Below are 19154 nucleotides of genomic sequence, written 5' to 3'. Positions count from 1 at the left end.
CATTCCTATAAGAAGGTGGTCACGGCCTCTCTGCGTGTCTCCGCACGAGAAGCACCTGAACGTCCATGACGTTAGTCCCGGTCAGTCCCGTCACCAGGAGATGTTGGCCATTTTGGAAGTGCCTGAAGAAGCCGTTGGAATCGCTGGCATTAAGGGAATTCTCCACATCCAATCCGCTCTCTCCAGCCTGTGCCACGAGCCGCGGATAGGAGGAAGCTCCGGCGGCTTCGGTGGGACCATCTTGTCCATCGGTGCCCCCGCTCAGGAACAGCACCTCGCATCCCGCCATGGCCGCCGAAGACCGATGCCACTCCGCAGCCACTCGTAGCGCCAGCTCCTGGTTCCGCCCACCCTTGCCCTTCCCCCGAACCTGCACTGTGATCTCCCCTCCGAAAAGGGCGCAGACGGCGTCCGCGTTCCCGGGGTTCTCCTTCACCTCCTGCAGCCGTTGGGCGAGATGAAGGCCGGGGATGGCCATAGTGGAGGCCAGGTGGAGGATCTCTTGTTCCAGCTGCACCTGCTCAGGGCTGGAGGTCAGGATAGAGCAGATGACCCGAGCCAGGAGGGCGAAAAACCGCGACACGGGCACCACGTCTCCGCTGATGGCGGTGGAGAGCAGGAGAGGAAGGTAACCCAACTTCTGAGACTCCCGCTCAGCCTCCCGTAGGGCGATCAGGTTGGAGCCGATGAGGATGTTGTGGACGTGCGGGAAGTGTTCTTCTCCTTCCTCTTCTGGTCTGGACGTTATGGCGACTTCTACCGCCTCCGGCACCGCGCCGCCCCTCAGATTGTATTTATCAAGAATCCGCAGACAATCTTCTGCGCTGTGAGCGCTGGGAACTGTTGGACCGCTGGCGATGACATGGAGGTCGTCCCCGATGACATCAGACAGGATCAGACTGACAACCTGCAAAGGGAAAGGACAGATGTAATGGTGGAGCGCCGGAACCAAAGCCGGATAGGGTTAAAAAGGTAAATAACGCCCTTGTTATAGGTGAAGATCATCTACGTATCTCTTATAGCCTGGCTGAGAAAACTCCCAGAGACGCCATCCCCTCCATCCTGCTTCGTTGCTAGGATGTTGCTAGGACACTTCCAGCACTCACACCCACCTTCACACCCCTGCACACGCACAGTTCACTATCCCCTCCTGAGCACAGAAGGGAGGGAGACTCAGAGCTCTCAACTGTGATGGTGGAGGTGATCTATAGCAGCCGGACCACGAGTGTGACGGGGGTTTGATTGCTCTCTCCTGTGATGGTGGAGGTGATCTATAGCAGCTGGGAGTGTCCTAGCAACCTCCTAGCAACAAGGCAGGATGGGATGATTCCATCTCTGGGAGTTTTTCAGCCAGGCTTTGGAAGCTGGAATACACCTATAGGAAGGGGCGTTACACAACTTTAACCAGTTCCTGCCTGCGCTATAGCCGAAAGATGGCTACAACATGGCTCTCCAGTTCGGAGAGAATGTCCACCGACCTCCTCCCATGTGGTGCCTTGATTATCAGTGCAAGTTATCAGTGCCATCTATCAGTGCTCATCAGGGCAGCTTATCAGTGCCACCTTACAGTGCCTACCAGTGCCGTCTATCAATGCCCATCAGTGCAGCCTCATCAGTACCCATCAATGCAGCCTCGTCATTGCAGCCTCATCAGTGCCCATCAGTGCAGCCTCATCAGTGTCCATCAATGCAGCCTCATCACTGCAGCCTCATCAGTGCCCATCATCAGTGCAGCCTTGTCAGTGCCCATCAATGCAGCCTCGTCAGTGCCCATCAGTGCAGCCTCACCAGTGCCCATCATCAGTGCAACCTCACCAGTACCCATCAGTGCAACCTCCTCACTTTTACTATCACTGCTTTATATATTGTATTTAAGGCTTTGGAATTTGTTATTACGCTAGTCTGGCACAAGTGGGTATATGCTGTTAGTAATTAGTATATACAATATTTTTTTCACAACCTCATTAGTGCCAATCAGTGCAGCCTCATCAGTGCCCATCAGTGTCGCCTCATCAGTGCCCATTATCAGTGCAACCTCATCAGTGCCCATCAGTGTTGCCTAATCAGTCCCCATTATCAGTGCAGCCTTATCAGTGCCCATCAGTGCAGCCTCATCAGTGACCATCAGTGCAGCCTCATCAGTGACCATCAGTGCAGCCTCATCAGTGACCATCAGTGCAGCCTCATACGTCCCCATCATCAGTGCAGCCTCATTAGTGACCATCAGTGCAGCCTCATCAGTCCCCATCATCAGTGAACATCAGTGCAGCCTCATCAGTGACCATCAGTGCAGCCTCAACAGTCCCCATCATCAGTGCAGCCTCATCAGTCCCCATCATAAGTGCAGCCTCATTAGTGACCATCAGTGCAGCCTCATCAGTCCCCATCATCAGTGAACATCAGTGCAGCCTCATCAGTGACCATCAGTGCAGCCTCAACAGTCCCCATCATCAGTGCAGCCTCATCAGTCCCCATCATAAGTGCAGCCTTATCAGTGCAGCCTCATCAGTGACCATCAGTGCAGCCTCATCAGTGCAGCTTCATCAGTCCCCATCATCAGTGCAGCCTCATCAGTGCCCATCATTGAAGAAGAAAAATTAGTTACTTGCACATTTTTTTTTATAACAGAAACTAAAAAAATATTTTTCGGGTTTTTTTTTTGTTTGTTTAGCAAAAAATATAAACCCAGCGGTGATTCAATACATCCAAAAAGAAAGCTCTATTTGTGTGAAAAAAATGATAACAATTTTATATGGGTACAGTGTAGCACGACCGCGCAATTGTCATTCACAGAGTGACAGCGCTGAACGCTGAACATTGGTCTGGGCAGGAAGGGGGTGAAAGTGCCCGGTATTGAAGGGGTTAATAAGAGCTGCTTGGTTTGTTTTTATCTCCAGGCCCCACTCACCTGCATAGGCAGATCTTATGGAATGCCCCTTCCTGCCCAGGACTATTTTCAGCTTTCAGCGCTGTCACACTTTGAATGACGATTACGCGGTCATGCAAGACTGTACCCATATATATCCATACATAAAGAGCTTTCTTTTGGTGGTATTTAACCTCTTGCTGACCAGCCGCCATAGTTATACTGCAGCAGGTCGGCCCTGTTACATGAAACAACATACATACTGTATATGTCGTTCGTGTAGCAGTTAGTGGCGCCGCGCGCATGTGCCGATTGGCTACAGGGGGAGCCAATCAGTGGGCTTGGCAGACACGATGTCCGCTGGGCACCCAACAATCGCTCCCCATGGAGACACGCTCTGTCAGTGTAAACACGGCACACCGCTGTTCTGTCAGTGATGAACACAGGGATCCTCCTATTTAGGCACACAGGTCTCTGTGTTCGCCCAGCAAGCCCATCCCCCACACAGTTAGAAAGCACCCCCTAGGCACACATTTAACCCTTTGATCTCCCCTAGGTTAACCCCTTCCCTGCCAGTGTCATTAGTACAGTGACAGTTCATATTTTTAGCACTGATTACTGTAGTAATGTCACTGGTCTCCCCAAAAGTGTCAAAATGTCAGTTAGGGGTCCGATCTGTCCGCCGCAATGTCCTAAAATGATGAAAAAAATAAGATTTTTTTTTTTTTTATTGGGAATGTTTATAGCAGAAAGTGAAATATTGTTTTTTTATTTTTTTTTTTCAGAATTGTCGCTCTTTTTTTGTTTAAAGCGCAAAAATAACAATCGCACAGGTGATCAAATACCACCAATAGAAAGCTCTGTTTATGGGAAAAAAAGAACGTCAATTTTATTTGAGTACAGCGTCGCACAACCGTGCAATTGCATGTTAAAGTAACGCAGTGCCGAATCGCAAAAAATGTCGGCATGGGGTAAAATCTCCTGGGCCAGAAGTGGTTGATCACCTCTGTGGTTTTTATTTGTTGCTAAACAAACAAAAAAAAGACCAAAAATTTTGGAAAAAATAAAAATAAATGTTTTTCATATTTTGTTATAAAATTTTGCAAACAGGTAATTTTTCTCCTTCACTGATAGACACTGATAGGAGGCACTGGTGGGCACTGATCAGAAGGCACTGATGAGGCTGCATTGATAGGCTGCACTGATCAGAGGGCACTGATTGGCAGCACTGATGGGCACTAATGAGGCTGCACTGATCAGGAGGCACTGATGATGAGAAACTGATGGGCACTGATAGGTGGCACTAATGGGCACTGATTAGCAGTACTGATTGGCACTGATTGGCAGCACTGATAGGAGGCACTGGTGGGCACTGATGAGGCTGCACTGATAGGCGGTACTGATCAGGAAGCACTGATAATGAGACACTGATGGGCACTGATAGGTAGCACTAATGGGCACTGATTAGCAGTACTGATGGGCACTGGAGGGCATTGATTGGCAGCACTGATGGACACTGATAGGAGGCACTGGTGGGCACTGATAGGCGGCACTGATCAGGAGGCACTGGTGATGAGACACTGATGGGTATTGATAGGTGGCACTAATGGGTACTGATTAGTAGTACTGATGGGCACTGTAGGGCACCGATTGGCAGCACTGATAGGAGGCACTGGTGGGCACTGAGCAGGGGCACTGATGATGAGACAATAATGGGCACTTATTGGCAGCACTGATTGGCACTGATAGGTGGCACTAATGGACACTGATTAACAGTACTGATGGACACTGATTGGCAGCACTGATAGGTGGCACTAATGGGCACTGATTAGTAGTACTTATGGGCACTGGAGGTCACTGATTGGCAGCACTGATGGGCACTGATTAGCAGTACTGATGGGCACTGATTGGCAGCACTAATGGGCACTGATGAGGTGGCACAGATCAGGAGGCACCGATGATGAGACACTGATGGGCCCTTATTGGCAGCACTGATTAGTAGTACTGATGGGCATTGGAGGTTTATTTGTTTGTATGTTGATTATGAAAATTCTAATAAAGATTATTGTTAATAAAAAAAGGAAGCAAAATCAGTCCCTGTTATTATTTTGAGACAGTTTGGGGGAGGGGGAGGGGAGGTTCCTTGCCCTAAAACCAAATCCAATAAAGGTCTGTGTATCACCTGCTGGTTGGTCCCCCCCCCCCCCCCCCCCGTCTCCATCCACTGACCTGTGCCGGGAACGCCGCCCTGGCCAATCCTCCTCCCTTCAGCTGGGACAGGGCTCTGCGGATGGTGTTCAGTTCCTGGATGGTCGCCCCTCTCAGCGCCATCTGCTGGGTGATGGTCTGCTTGTCCTGCAGGGTGAGCGGGGGGACCGGAGCCGGGAGCAGCGCTGAGCCCCCACCTGAGCAAAGAAGAGAAAAACCGCATCTGTCTACACACATCAATCAGACCGAATCCAAGCCAAGCACTGGGTGCAAAGAGCTTGCAATCTAAAGGGAAATGCTTCCTCCTCCTTCTATAAAGTTACAATGTATAGTCTGATCACTGGGGGAGGGGAGACTGAGGAAATGCCTCCTCCTCCTTCTACAAAGTTACAATGTACAGTCTGATCACTGGGGGGGGGGGGGGGACTAAGGAAATGCTCTGCCTTGCCTGCAGCAGACTGATGGTTGTATATACTGTAGATAGGATCTCCCTCCTCATACCTGAGATCAGGACCAGCAGAATATCTCTCTCTTGCAGTCTCTCCGCCGTCTCCCGGATCTCCCTGGCGGCTCTCACTGCTGCCTCGTCCGCCATGTTGTTTGCGGCCCCCTCCCGGACCAGCACCCGGCCCCCCGGAGGCAGAAGCATCTCCCTGCACAGAGCAGACAAACATACTGAGTCCAAGGATTATCTTCGTTTTATAAATGCCCCCCCCCCCCCTGTAGCCCCCCCTCCCTTAAAATGTGTGGGCTCCCCACCAACCTCTGGATCTCTGCTAGACACCCCAGCTGCAGGACTTACCTTCAATCCAGAGACATCCCTTGTAGTATCTCTATTCGGCCACAAGATGTCCTCAGTGTTTCAGGCTGAAGGACACCTGACATCACTACAACAAAGCTGTGAGTGTGAGGTGTCATGCCACCCCCCCCCCCCCCGCCTATAGCAAGGCTGTGAGTGCAGGGTGTCATGGCCCTGCCCCCGCCTATAGCAAGGCTGTGAGTGGAGGGTGTCATGGCCCTGCCCCCGCCTATAGCAAGGTTGTGAGTGCAGGATGTCATGGCCCTGCCCCCGCCTATAGCAAAGCTGTGAGTGCAGGGTGTCATGGCCCTGCCCATGTGAGGTGTCATGACCCTGCCCCCGCTTATAGCAAGGCTGTGAGTGCGAGATGTCATGGCCCTGTCCCCGCCTATACCAAGGCTGTGAGTGCAGGGCGTCATGGCCCTGCCCCCGCCTATAGTGAGGCTGTGATTGGAGGGTGTCATGGCCCTGCCCCCGCCTATAGCAAGGCTGTGAGTGTGAGGTGTCATGGCCCTGCCCCCGCCTATAGCAAGGCTGTGAGTGTGAGGTGTCATGGCCCTGCCCCCGCCTATAGCAAAGCTGTAAATGCAGGGTGTCATGGCCCTGCCCCCTCCTATAACAAGGCTGTGAGTGCAGGGTGTCATGGCACCGCCCTCGCCTATAGCAAAGCTGTGAGTGCAGGGTGTCATGGCCCTGCCCCCGCCTATACCAAGGCTGTGAGTGGAGGGTGTCATGGCCCTGCCCCCGCCTATAGCAAAGCTGTGAGTGCAGGGTGTCATGGCCCTGCCCCCGCCTATAGCAAAGCTGTGAGTGCAGGGTGTCATGGCCCTGCCCCCGCCTATAGCAAAGCTGTGAGTGCAGGGTGTCATGGCCCTGCCCCCGCCTATAGCAAAGCTGTGAATGCAGGGTGTCATTGCCCCCCTGGGCAAGGCTGTGAGTGGAGGGTGTCAATGCCCTGCCCCCCGCTTATAGGAAAGCTGTGGGTGGGAGGTATCATGGCCCCACCCCTGTCAAGCTAAGCTGTGAGTGCAGGGTGTCATTGCCCTGCCCCCGCCGAGCGAGGCTGTGAGTGCAGGGTGTCATTGCCCTGCCCCCGCCGAGCAAGGCTGTGAGTGCAGGGTGTCATGGTCCCGCCCCCCCCTCCCCCAAAGCACCCTGAATTCACAATGCAGTGATGCAGAGATTGTAGGTGCCTGGGGGGAGGGGCAGGGTTGAAGACCCCGGGTGTGCTGGGATGAGGTCCTTTAGTTTGCCCCTCCCCCATCAGCTTTGTGTTACTTCAGTAGCATAGCTTGCAGGCCTTATATTACCTCCCCCTCCCGGTGAGATACCCACCTTCTCTGCTCCTCCCCCTGCCCCGCCCCCAGGGTGACGTATTCTCACCTCTTCCCGACTCTCTTCAGACTCTCCTCCATCCCCAGCGGAATGCTGACCACTCCCCTCACCAGGTGCCTCCCGACTATCCGCTCCGCCTCCGCCGCCATTCCCAGAACCGCTTTCCCGAACCCCACCAGGTACAGGTTACCGTCCAGCCGGAACTCCCTCCCCCCGACCTCCAGGGTGGCTGAGCCGGCCCCTTCCTTCACCGCCAGCGCCCTCTGCAGCATGCGGGGGGGGAGGACGGCTGACACCGCGCTCCGGAAGATCTGGTGGGCGTCGTCCTGCAGGGTGGCCATCTTCCCCACCGCTCTGTGGTATCGGCGGAGGAGGCGGGGTGTGTTCAGGAGACGAAGGATCCGCCCCATGAGGAGCCGCCACGCCTCTGCAGATACAAAAACAAAAATATTACCGCCCCCCATCTCCATAGAGGAGCAATGTTATCACCCTAGGACAAGACTACAGAACACCACCCCCTCACATTCATCTCCCTAACATGATATGTAGTCTACAAACACTTCCTGTCCTGGGGTGACAACACTCACTTTACTGTATCCATAGGGGAGCAGTGTTGTCACCCTAGGAAAGGACTACAGAACACCTCCCCCTCTCCTCATTTCCCTAACATAGGTGGGTGGGGGTCTATAGTCCTAAAACACCTTCTGTCCTAGGGTGACAACGCTCACTCAGTGTACTGAGGAGGAGCAAAGTTGTCACCCAAGGGCAGGACTACAGAACACCTCCCACTCTTCTCATCTCCCTATCATGTAGTGCTAAAGTACTTCCTGTCCTGGGGTGACAACACAGCTTTAGATTAAGTACAGTTGAATAAGTGTTGTCACCCCAGGACAGGACTACGGAACACTTCCTCCTTTCCTCAATTTTGTAACATGGGGGGGGGGTGTTAATGTAGTAACAACACACTTCCTGTCCTAGGGTGACAAAACTTAGACGGCTCTGCATCTAAAACAGTGTTGTCACCCTAGGACATGACTACTAAACACCTCCCAATCCTCCCATCTCCCTATCATGGAGGAGGTGTTCTGTAGTACTAAAGCACTTCCTGTCCTGGGGTGACAACACTCACTGACATTAATACATCTAAAGCAGTGTTGTCACCCTAGGACAGGACTACTGAATACCTCCCCCTTTCCTCAACTTCATAACACAGGGGGAGGTGTTCTGTAGTACCAACACACTTCCTGTCCTGGGATGACAACACTCATTCACTGTACTGCATCTAAAGCAGTGTTGTCACCCTAGGACAGAAATACAGAACACCCCCCCCCCTCTTCTCATCTCCCTATCGTGGGGGAGGAGGTGGGCAGGGGAAGGTGTTTTGTAGTCCTAAGGTAACATCTCTGATCATTTTGTAGTGCGAAAGCACTTCCTGTCCTGGGGTGACAACACTCCCTGGCTGTACTGCATCTAACGCAGTGTTGTCGCCCTAGGACAGAAATACAGGACACCTCCCCCTTTCCTCAACTTCAAAACACAAAGGGAGGTGTTCTGTAGCACCAACACACTTCCTGTCCTGGAGTGACAACACTCACTAACTGTACTGCGACTAAAGCAGTGTTGTCGCCGTAGGACAGAAATACAGAACACCTCCCCCTCTTCCCATCTGCCTATCATGGGGGAGGGATTTTGTAGTGCGAAAGCACTTCCTGTCCTGGGGTGACAACACTCACTGACTGTACTACATCTAAAGCAGTGTTGTCACCCTAGGACAGAAATACAGAACACCTACCCCTTTCCCATCTCCATAACATGGGGGGAAGAGGAGGGCAGGGGGTAGGTGTTCTGTAGTCCTAAGGTAACATCTCTGATCAGCAACTTCCTCCATACCTGTGACAGGTGCCGGGTCTCTGGTCGGGGGTCCAGCACGGTCCCTATCGGAGAATAGCGGGGGATGGGTCTCTGTATATTTGGAGGAGGGTAAAGTCCACGCTCGCTGCACAGAAAGTTTCTCTGTTAATCATTAGAAAGTTCTGGAAGTTCAACAACAAAAACACAGCTGGGGGCTTAACCCTTCCTCTGCCCCGAATGTCTCCATTAAGAGGAGCGGTCACACCCCACCCCGGTGCACCGCTTCCAGGCCGCAATCTATCCATATCCCCGGTGCACCGCTTCCAGGCCGCAATCTATCCATATCCCCGGTGCTCCGCTTCCAGGTCCCAATCTATCCATATCCCCGGTGCACCGCTTCCAGGCCGCAATCTATCCATATCCCCGGTGCTCCGCTTCCAGGTCCCAATCTATCCATATCCCCGGTGCACCGCTTCCAGGCCGCAATCTATCCATATCCCCGGTGCACCGCTTCCAGGTCCCAATCTATCCATATCCCCGGTGCACCGCTTCCAGGCCGCAATCTATCCATATCCCCGGTGCACCGCTTCCAGGCCGCAATCTATCCATATCCCCGGTGCACCGCTTCCAGGTCCCAATCTATCCATATCCCCGGTGCTCCGCTTCCAGGTCCCAATCTATCCATATCCCCGGTGCACCGCTTCCAGGTCCCAATCTATCCATATCCCCGGTGCACCGCTTCCAGGCCGCAATCTATCCATATCCCCGGTGCACCGCTTCCAGGTCCCAATCTATCCATATCCCCGGTGCACCGCTTCCAGGTCCCAATCTATCCATATCCCCGGTGCACCGCTTCCAGGTCACAATCTATCCATATCCCCGGTGCACCGCTTCCAGGCCACAATCTATCCATATCCCCGGTGCACCGCTTCCAGGCCGCAATCTATCCATATCCCCGGTGCACCGCTTCCAGGTCCCAATCTATCCATATCCCCGGTGCACCGCTTCCAGGCCCCAATCTATCCATATCCCCGGTGCACCGCTTCCAGGCCCCAATCTATACATATCCCCGGTGCACCGCTTCCAGGCCCCAATCTATACATATCCCCGATGCACCGCTTCCAGGTCACAATCTATCCATATCCCCGATGCACCGCTTCCAGGTCACAATCTATCCATATCCCTGCTGCACCGCTTCCAGGCCACAATCTATCCATATCCCCGGTGCACCGCTTCCAGGCCTCAATCTATCCATATCCCCGGTGCACCGCTTCCAGGCCGCAATCTATCCATATCCCCGGTGCACCGCTTCCAGGTCACAATCTATCCATATCCCCGGTGCACCGCTTCCAGGCCCCAATCTATCCATATCCCCGATGCACCGCTTCCAGGCCGCAATCTATACATATCCCAGATGCACCGCTTCCAGACCGCAATCTATCCATATCCCCGGTGCACCGCTTCCAGGTCACAATCTATCCATATCCCTGGTGCACCGCTTCCAGGCCCCAATCTATCCATATCCCCGGTGCACCGCTTCCAGGCCGCAATCTATCCATATCCCCGGTGCACCGCTTCCAGGCCACAATCTATCCATATCCCCGGTGCACCGCTTCCAGGCCACAATCTATCCATATCCCCGGTGCACCACTTCCAGGCCACAATCTATCCATATCCCTGCTGCACCGCTTCCAGGTCACAATCTATCCATATCCCCGGTGCACCGCTTCCAGGCCGCAATCTATCCATATCCCCGGTGCACCACTTCCAGGCCACAATCTATCCATATCCCTGCTGCACCGCTTCCAGGCCACAATCTATCCATATCCCTGCTGCACCGCTTCCAGGTCACAATCTATCCATATCCCCGGTGCACCGCTTCCAGGCCGCAATCTATCCATATCCCCGGTGCACCGCTTCCAGGCCGCAATCTATCCATATCCCCGGTGCACCGCTTCCAGGCCGCAATCTATCCATATCCCCGGTGCACCGCTTCCAGGCCGCAATCTATCCATATCCCCGGTGCACCGCTTCCAGGCCGCAATCTATCCATATCCCCGGTGCACCGCTTCCAGGCCCCAATCTATCCATATCCCCGGTGCACCGCTTCCAGGCCCCAATCTATCCATATCCCCGATGCACCGCTTCCAGGCCGCAATCTATCCATATCCCCGGTGCACCGCTTCCAGGCCGCAATCTATCCATATCCCCGGTGCACCGCTTCCAGGCCGCAATCTATACATATCCCAGATGCACCGCTTCCAGGTCACAATCTATCCATATCCCCGGTGCACCGCTTCCAGGCCGCAATCTATCCATATCCCCGGTGCACCGCTTCCAGGCCGCAATCTATCCATATCCCCGGTGCACCGCTTCCAGGTCCCAATCTATACATATCCCAGATGCACCGCTTCCAGACCGCAATCTATCCATATCCCCGGTGCACCGCTTCCAGGCCACAATCTATCCATATCCCTGCTGCACCGCTTCCAGGCCACAATCTATCCATATCCCTGCTGCACCGCTTCCAGGTCACAATCTATCCATATCCCCGGTGCACCGCTTCCAGGCCGCAATCTATCCATATCCCCGGTGCACCGCTTCCAGGCCGCAATCTATCCATATCCCCGGTGCACCGCTTCCAGGCCGCAATCTATCCATATCCCCGGTGCACCGCTTCCAGGCCGCAATCTATCCATATCCCCGATGCACCGCTTCCAGGCCGCAATCTATACATATCCCCGGTGCACCGCTTCCAGGCCCCAATCTATACATATCCCAGATGCACCGCTTCCAGACCGCAATCTATCCATATCCCCGGTGCACCGCTTCCAGGCCGCAATCTATCCATATCCCCGGTGCACCGCTTCCAGGCCGCAATCTATCCATATCCCCGGTGCACCGATTCCAGGCCACAATCTATCCATATCCCCGGTGCACCGATTCCAGGCCACAATCTATCCATATCCCCGGTGCACCGATTCCAGGCCACAATCTATCCATATCCCCGGTGCTCCGCTTCCAGGCCACAATCTATCCATATCCCCGGTGCACCGCTTCCAGGCCACAATCTATCCATATCCCCGGTGCTCCGCTTCCAGGCCACAATCTATCCATATCCCCGGTGCACCGCTTCCAGGCCACAATCTATCCATATCCCCGGTGCACCGCTTCCAGGCCACAATCTATCCATATCCCCGGTGCTCCGCTTGCCTATGGATAGTTCTAGGTACGTGACATCATCTATTAAATTTTACATAAAAAAAAAAAAAGAAGGAGGCAATTATATTGCGTTTGTGTGCACTAAAATACTTTAACCACTTGCCGACTGCCAGCCGCAGATATACTGCTGCAGGCTGGCTCAGCTGCGCAAATTGCCGTACCTGTACGGCGATCCTGGCGGCGCACGCACCGCAAGAGTTGCGCACATGGCCCTATTAGCAAGCGGGTAAGCTGACTCATGGGGCCGGCCACACGCGATCGCTCCCCGCTGAGAGAGAAGTACGGTCGGATGTTGTAAACACAGCTGATCGTTCTTCTCCCTGGAATGATCACAGAGCGCCTGTGATCCTTCTATATAGGATCACATGCCTCTATGGTCATTTCACAAGCCACGCCCCCCACACAGTTAGTAAACACTCTTCTAGGCTCACATTTAACCCCTTGATCACGCATTGTGTTAACCCCTTCCCTGCCAGTGTCATTTTCACAGTGACAGTGCATATTTTTAGCACTGATTACTGTAGTAATGTCACTGGTCCCCCCAAAACTGTCAAAAATGTCAGTTAGGGGTCCGATCTGTCCGCCACAATGTCGCAGTCCTGCTAAAAATTGCAGATCGCCACCATTACTAGTAAAAAAAATAAATAAAAATGATATCAATCTTTCCCGTAGTTTGCAAACGGAATAACTTTTGTGCAAACCAATCAAAATACGCTTATTGGGATTTTTTTTTTTTTTTACCAAAAAGCAGACTACAAATTGGCCTAAAATGATGAAAAAATTTGATTTTTACATTTTTTTTTTGGGAATGTCATATAGCAGAATGTGAAATATATTGTTTTTTTTATTTTTTTCAGAATTGTAGCTCTTTTTTGTTTATTGCGTAAAGAATAAAAAAAATAAAAATCGCAGAGGTGATCAAATACCACCAAAAGAAAGCTCTGTTTGTGGGGAAAAAGGACATAAATTTTATTTGAGTACAGCATCGCACGACTGCGCAAATGTCCGTTAAAATAACGCAGTTCTGAATTCCAAAAATTGGCCCTGGTCATTAACCACTTCAGAAGATTTTACCCCCCTTTTTTGCGATTAAGCACTGCGTTACTTTAATTGACAATTGCGCGGTTGTGCGACGCTGTACTCAAATAAAATTAATGACCTTTTTTCCCCACAAACAGAGATTTCTTTTGGTGGTATTTGATCACCTGTGCAATTTTTATTTTTTTTTGCGCTATAAACAAAAAAACGGCGACAATTTAAAAAAATATATATATATATTTTTCACATTCTGCTATATAACATTCCCCAAAAAAATGTAAAAATCGAAATTTTTTAACATTTTAGGCCAATTTGCATTCTGCTACATATTTTTGATAAAAACAAAAAAATCGTATTTTGATTGGTTTGCGCAAAAGTTATCGCGTCTACAAACTACGGGAAAGATTTATGTCATTTTTATTTGTTTTTTATTCATTTTTTTATTAGTAATGGCGGCGATTTGCGAATTTTAGTGGGACTGCGACATTGCGGCGGACAGATCGGACCCCTAACTGACATTTTTTACACTTTTGGGGGAACCAGTGACATTACTACAGTAATACATATGCACTGTTACAGTATTAATGACACTGGCAGGGAAGGGGTTAACACCGTGGGTGATCAAAGGGTTAAATGTGTACCTAGGGGAGTGTTTCTAACTGAATGGGGGCGGGGCTTATGAAATGACCATAGAGACATGTGATCCTATATAGAAGGATCACAGGCACTCTGTGATCATTCCAGGGAGAAGAACGGTCAGCTGTGTTTACAACATCCGACCGTCCTTCTCTCTCAGCGGGGAGCAACCGCGGGTGTCAGGCAGCAATCGGAGCCACCTCCCCCGTGCATCGGGGTCCCTGCTGACAAGCGAGAGTGAGCGCCGTACATGTACGGCGATTCGCCCAGGATCAGCTAGGTCAGTCAGGGATCCGATCTGTCCGCCACAATGTCGCAGTCCCGCTAAAAATCGCAGATCGCCGCCATTACTATTAAAAAAATAAATAAAAATTACATAAATCTTTCCCCTAGTTTGTAGACGCGATAACTTTTGCGCAAACCAATCAAAATATGCTTATTGGGATTTATTTTACCATAAATATGTAGCAGAAAACAAATTGGTCTAAAATGAGGAAAATGTTAGATTTTTACATTTTATTTATTGGGAATGTTATATAGCAGAAAGTGAAAAATATTGTTTTTTTTTTTTTTTCAGAATTTTCGCTTTTTTTTTGTTTATAGCGCAAAATAAAAACCGCACAGGTGATCAAATACCACCAAAAGAAAGTTCTGTTTGTGTGGAAAAAAATGGACATCCATGTTATTTGGGTACAGCGACGCTTGATCGCGCAATTGTCCGTTAACCACTTGCTGACTGCCGCACGACTATTTACGTCAGTGGTCAGCCCCTCACAGGCAAAGCGACGTAGGGCTACGTCGCTCGCCTGTAAGGGTTTTGGGAGCGAGTGCGCGCCGCCAGATGCATGCTCCCGCTCGGACCCCCCTGTGTGTCCGGCTGACCCGATGTCCGCGAGTCGTCCGTTAGAGCGGGAGAAAGTCAGGCGGCTAATGTAAACAAAGCCGCCTGTCATTCTTCCCAATGTAAGAATGGAGATCATACGGTTCTGCTATGTAGGACCATTGATCACTGTTCTTACACTAGTAGCCACAGCCAATCACAGTTAGAAGCACGCCCCTAGGACACACTTAACCCCTCCCTCTCAAAAAAAAAAGTTAACCCCTTCACTGCCAGTGTAATTTTTACAGTAACAGGGCATATTTATAGCACTGATTACTGCAGTAATGTCACTGGCATACCTGCCAACTGTCCCGTTTTTCCCGGGACAATCCCGGCAAACAGGAGCCTGTCCCGGGTATTTTACAGTGTCCCTGTTAATTCAGGGACAATGTAAATCATTAAAATTTTTTTTTTTTTTTTTTTTTTTTTTTTTAATTTTGTGCCACACAATGTCGCTCTCACCCCAGCTAGGAGTAGTAGTTCTGGCAGCAGGTTGTCTCTCTCTCTGTGCCCACTCACTAAATTCCAATAAAAAAAGAATAATAATTTAACGTGTCACCGAAGGCAGGGTGTCAGCATGGTGCACTTTCCAAAATCAACCAGCAGGAGGAGGCAGAGCACCTTCCGACAAGCTGGAGGCCTCACACTCCATTAATTACTACTATCAATAATGTTTTTTTTATAGATATAATTTATACACCTGTTAATTGATACATATATATATATATATAAATATATATATATATATATATATATATATATATATATATATATATATATAGTTTTCTAGCTCTAGATAAATGTGTGTACATATCCGTGTATGTGTGTATATGTATATATTGCTCAAAAAAATGAAAACAGACCTCAATCCTTAATGGGAAAAATCTAATGCTGGATATCTATACTGGTATGGAGCAGAATTTGGACTGGGTAATGTGTTAGGATCTATACTGGTATGGACTGGATAATGTGTTAGGATCTATACTGGTATGGACTGGGTAATGTGTTAGGATCTATACTGGTATGGACTGGGTAATGGGGTAGGATCTATACTGGTATGGACTGGGTAATGTGTTAGGATATATACTGGTATGGACTGGGTAATGTGTTAGGATCTATACTGGTATGGACTGGGTAATGTGTTGGGATCTATACTGGTATGGACTGGGTAATGTGTTGGGATCTATACTGGTATGGACTGGGTAATGTGTTAGGATCTATACTGGTATGGACTGGGTAATGTGTTAGGATCTATACTGGTATGGACTGGGTAATGTGTTGGGATCTATACTGGTATGGACTGGGTAATGTGTTAGGATCTATACTGGTATGGACTGGGTAATGTGTTAGGATCTATACTGGTATGGACTGGGTAATGTTTTAGGATCTATACTGGTATGGACTGGGTAATGTGTTAGGATCTATACTGGTATGGACTGAGTAATGTGTTAGGATCTATACTGGTATGGACTGGGTAATGTGTTAGGAAGGAAAGGATGCTACATTGTTTTATGTAAATGAAAATTATCACCCTACAGAGGGCTGAATTGAAAGACAGGTGAATAAAGTGTGAAATGTGCTCAGGTGTGACCATACAAAAATGTAATATGGAAATATAAATAAAGTATTAGGTGTAAATAAGTACAATAAAACCTAATTATAGCAGATAGTATAATCATACTTATTTACACCTTGCACTTTATTTATATTTCCATATTACATGTTTTCTATGGTCACACCTGAGCACATTTCACATTTTAGAATTGCAGGGAATTGTGATGAGAATTTTAAACTTTAGGCAGAAGTAGTGCAGCTGAATGGGAGAATTATTCCAACTCTGCTACTTTGGCCTCAAGTTTTCAATTCCCTTTTCAATCTCCTGTAATTCTCTCTTTATGAAGTAGACCCTATAATCTGATAAGTAGGCGGAGATTAATTAAGCAGAGTGGGCGGAGCTTCAGGGAAGTGGGTGTAGTAAGTAATTGACAGCTGTGCTGCAAAGTGTCCCTGGAAATTTTTTTCAAATGTTGGCAACTATGCTGTAGTAATGTCACTGGTAACCCCAAAAGTGTCAAAAATGTCAGTCAAGGGTCCGATCTGTCCGCCACAATGTCACAGTCCCGCAAAAAAAAATCACAGATCGCCGCCATTACTCGTTAACCACTTAAGCCCAGGAAGATTTTACCCCCTTCCTGACCAGGGGTTTTTTTGCAATTTTTTTACTGCGTGATTTTAACGGACAATTGCGCGGTCGTGCGACGCTGTACCTAAACTAATTTGACTTCCTTTTTTTCCCACAGACAGAGCTTTCTTTTGGTGGTATTTGATCACCTGTGCGATTTTTACTTTTTGTTCTATAAACAAAAAAAGAGAGTACATTTTGCAAAAATAACTATTTTTCACATTTTTTATATGAAATTCCCCAAAAAAAAAAAAAATGTAAAAATCAAAATTGTTTAACATTTTCGGCCAATTTGTTTTATGCTACATATTTTTGGTAAAAAAAAAAAAAATCGCAAAAAGCGTATTTTGATTGGTTTGCGCAAAAGTTATCGCATCTACAAACTACGGGAAAGATTTCTGTCATTTTTGGTGTTTTTTTTAAAAGGCATAATGGCGGCGATCTGCGATTTTTTTTGCGGGACTGCGACATTGCGGCGGACAGATCGGACCTCTAACTGACATTTTTGACACTTTTGGGGGTACCAGTGACATTACTACAGTAATCAGTGCTATAAATATGCACTGTTACTGTAAGAAATGACACTGGCAGTGAAGGGGTTAACTTTTTTGGAGAGGGAGGGGTTAAGTGTGTCCCTAGGGGCGTGATTCTAACTGTGATTGGCTGTGGCTTGAGGTGTAAGAACAGTGATCAACGGTCCTATATAGTAGAACTGTATGATCACTATTTATACACAGGGGAGAATGACAGGCGGCTTGTTTACATCAGCCGCCTGCCTTTTTCCCTCTCCCCCGACGATCGCAGAGTGAGCGGCAGACATCGGGTCCGCCAGTCACACGCACTGACTTCCCTGTGAACAAGCCGCGGCGGGCGCTCGCCCGCTATTGGCTCACAAGGAAGTAACAGGCTAGTGACGTATATATACGTCACTCTGCCTGGCCGGGGCTGACCGCCGCCGTATATAGTCGTGCAGTGGTCGGCAACTGGTTAAAAAAAAAAAACAACAAAAATGACAAAAAATCTTTCCCTTAGTTAGTAAACTTTTGCGCAAACCAATCAAAATACACTTTTTGCAATTTTTTTTTTTTTACCAAACATAGGTAGCAGAAAACAAATTGGCCGAAAATGTTAAACAATTTTGATTTTTACATTTTTTTTTTTTTGGGGAATTTCATATAAAAAAATGTGAAAAATATTGTTATTTTTGCAAAATTGTCGCTCTTTTTTTGTTTATAGCGCATGATCAAAAAATCGCACAGGTGATCAAATACCACCAAAAGGAAGCTCTGTTTGTAGGAAAAAAGGACATCAATTTTATTTGGGTACAGCGTCGCACGACCGCGCAATTGTCAGTTAAAGTAACGCAGTGCCGAATCGCAAAAAATGGCCTGGTCATTAAAGGGGTAAAAACTTCCGGCCCAGAAGTGGTTAATGTCCCCCCAGAAGAACGTTGGAAGCCCGGCCTGCATATCGAGGACAACAGAATTAAAGGATAGAAAATAAATAAGAAAGAAGTCCTCCAAAAATGTAAAATACAGAAAAAAAAGAGACACTGGAGTCACCTAGAGGGGTAAATCCTCCATCACAGTGACACCAGAGGTTGACACCCCCTCACCTCTCTGTAGATAATAGTACTTCCGGTGTAAGAAGACAACAGTGCCAATCATAACATGGCCGCGGCTGTGACTCCTCTCTGCACTACGAGATTCTGCCATGCCAATCAGAACATGGCGTCTAGAGTAACTCCTCCCCACTCCCGGGTTCTGCTCCGCCCCCTGGTGTGCCACTCACAACATGGCACCTAAAGTAACTCCCACTAGCGCCATGAGTATACAACGGACCAATCAGAACATGACCACGCCTCCTAGTCTGCCAATCGCAACATGGCGCCAGGTCTCCAGCGCGCCAATCAGAGCATGGCGGTGGCCGTAGCTCCTCCCTGAATCCCCAGCGAGCCATTCGCAACAAGGCGGGGGCTTCTGACGTCATTGGACCTGCGACCAATAGCCGCAAAGGTCTCCCTCCTACTGTCTGGTGGCTCCTCCCCCCTCCGGCAACATGGCGGACACAATGAGAGCGCCGATCCCGCGCTGAGCCTGAGCCGCCCCGACCGCAGGAGAGAGCCGAGCGGGCCACC

General features: G+C 49.4%; 1 protein-coding gene across 1 annotated transcript; it reads right to left on the bottom strand.

Moving 5' to 3' along the window:
* GLYCTK (glycerate kinase) lies at positions 1-18746 on the bottom strand. Its single transcript, XM_082266067.1, has 5 exons — positions 18633-18746; positions 7257-7635; positions 5576-5727; positions 5096-5271; positions 1-907 (listed from the first exon to the last, which is right to left on the bottom strand). The coding sequence occupies exons 1-5, from the start codon at positions 18730-18732 to the stop codon at positions 20-22; spliced, it is 1695 nt and encodes a 564-aa protein (XP_082122193.1). The 5' UTR covers positions 18733-18746; the 3' UTR covers positions 1-19.
* Positions 18747-19154: the final 408 nt, after the last annotated feature.

The sequence above is a fragment of the Pelophylax lessonae genome (genome assembly GCF_965119305.1).
Source record: "Pelophylax lessonae genome assembly, chromosome: 8".
Taxonomy (NCBI): Eukaryota; Metazoa; Chordata; class Amphibia; order Anura; family Ranidae; genus Pelophylax; species Pelophylax lessonae.
The sequence above is the reverse complement of the archived record's forward strand: the minus strand, read 5'-3'. Positions and strand labels throughout refer to the sequence as shown.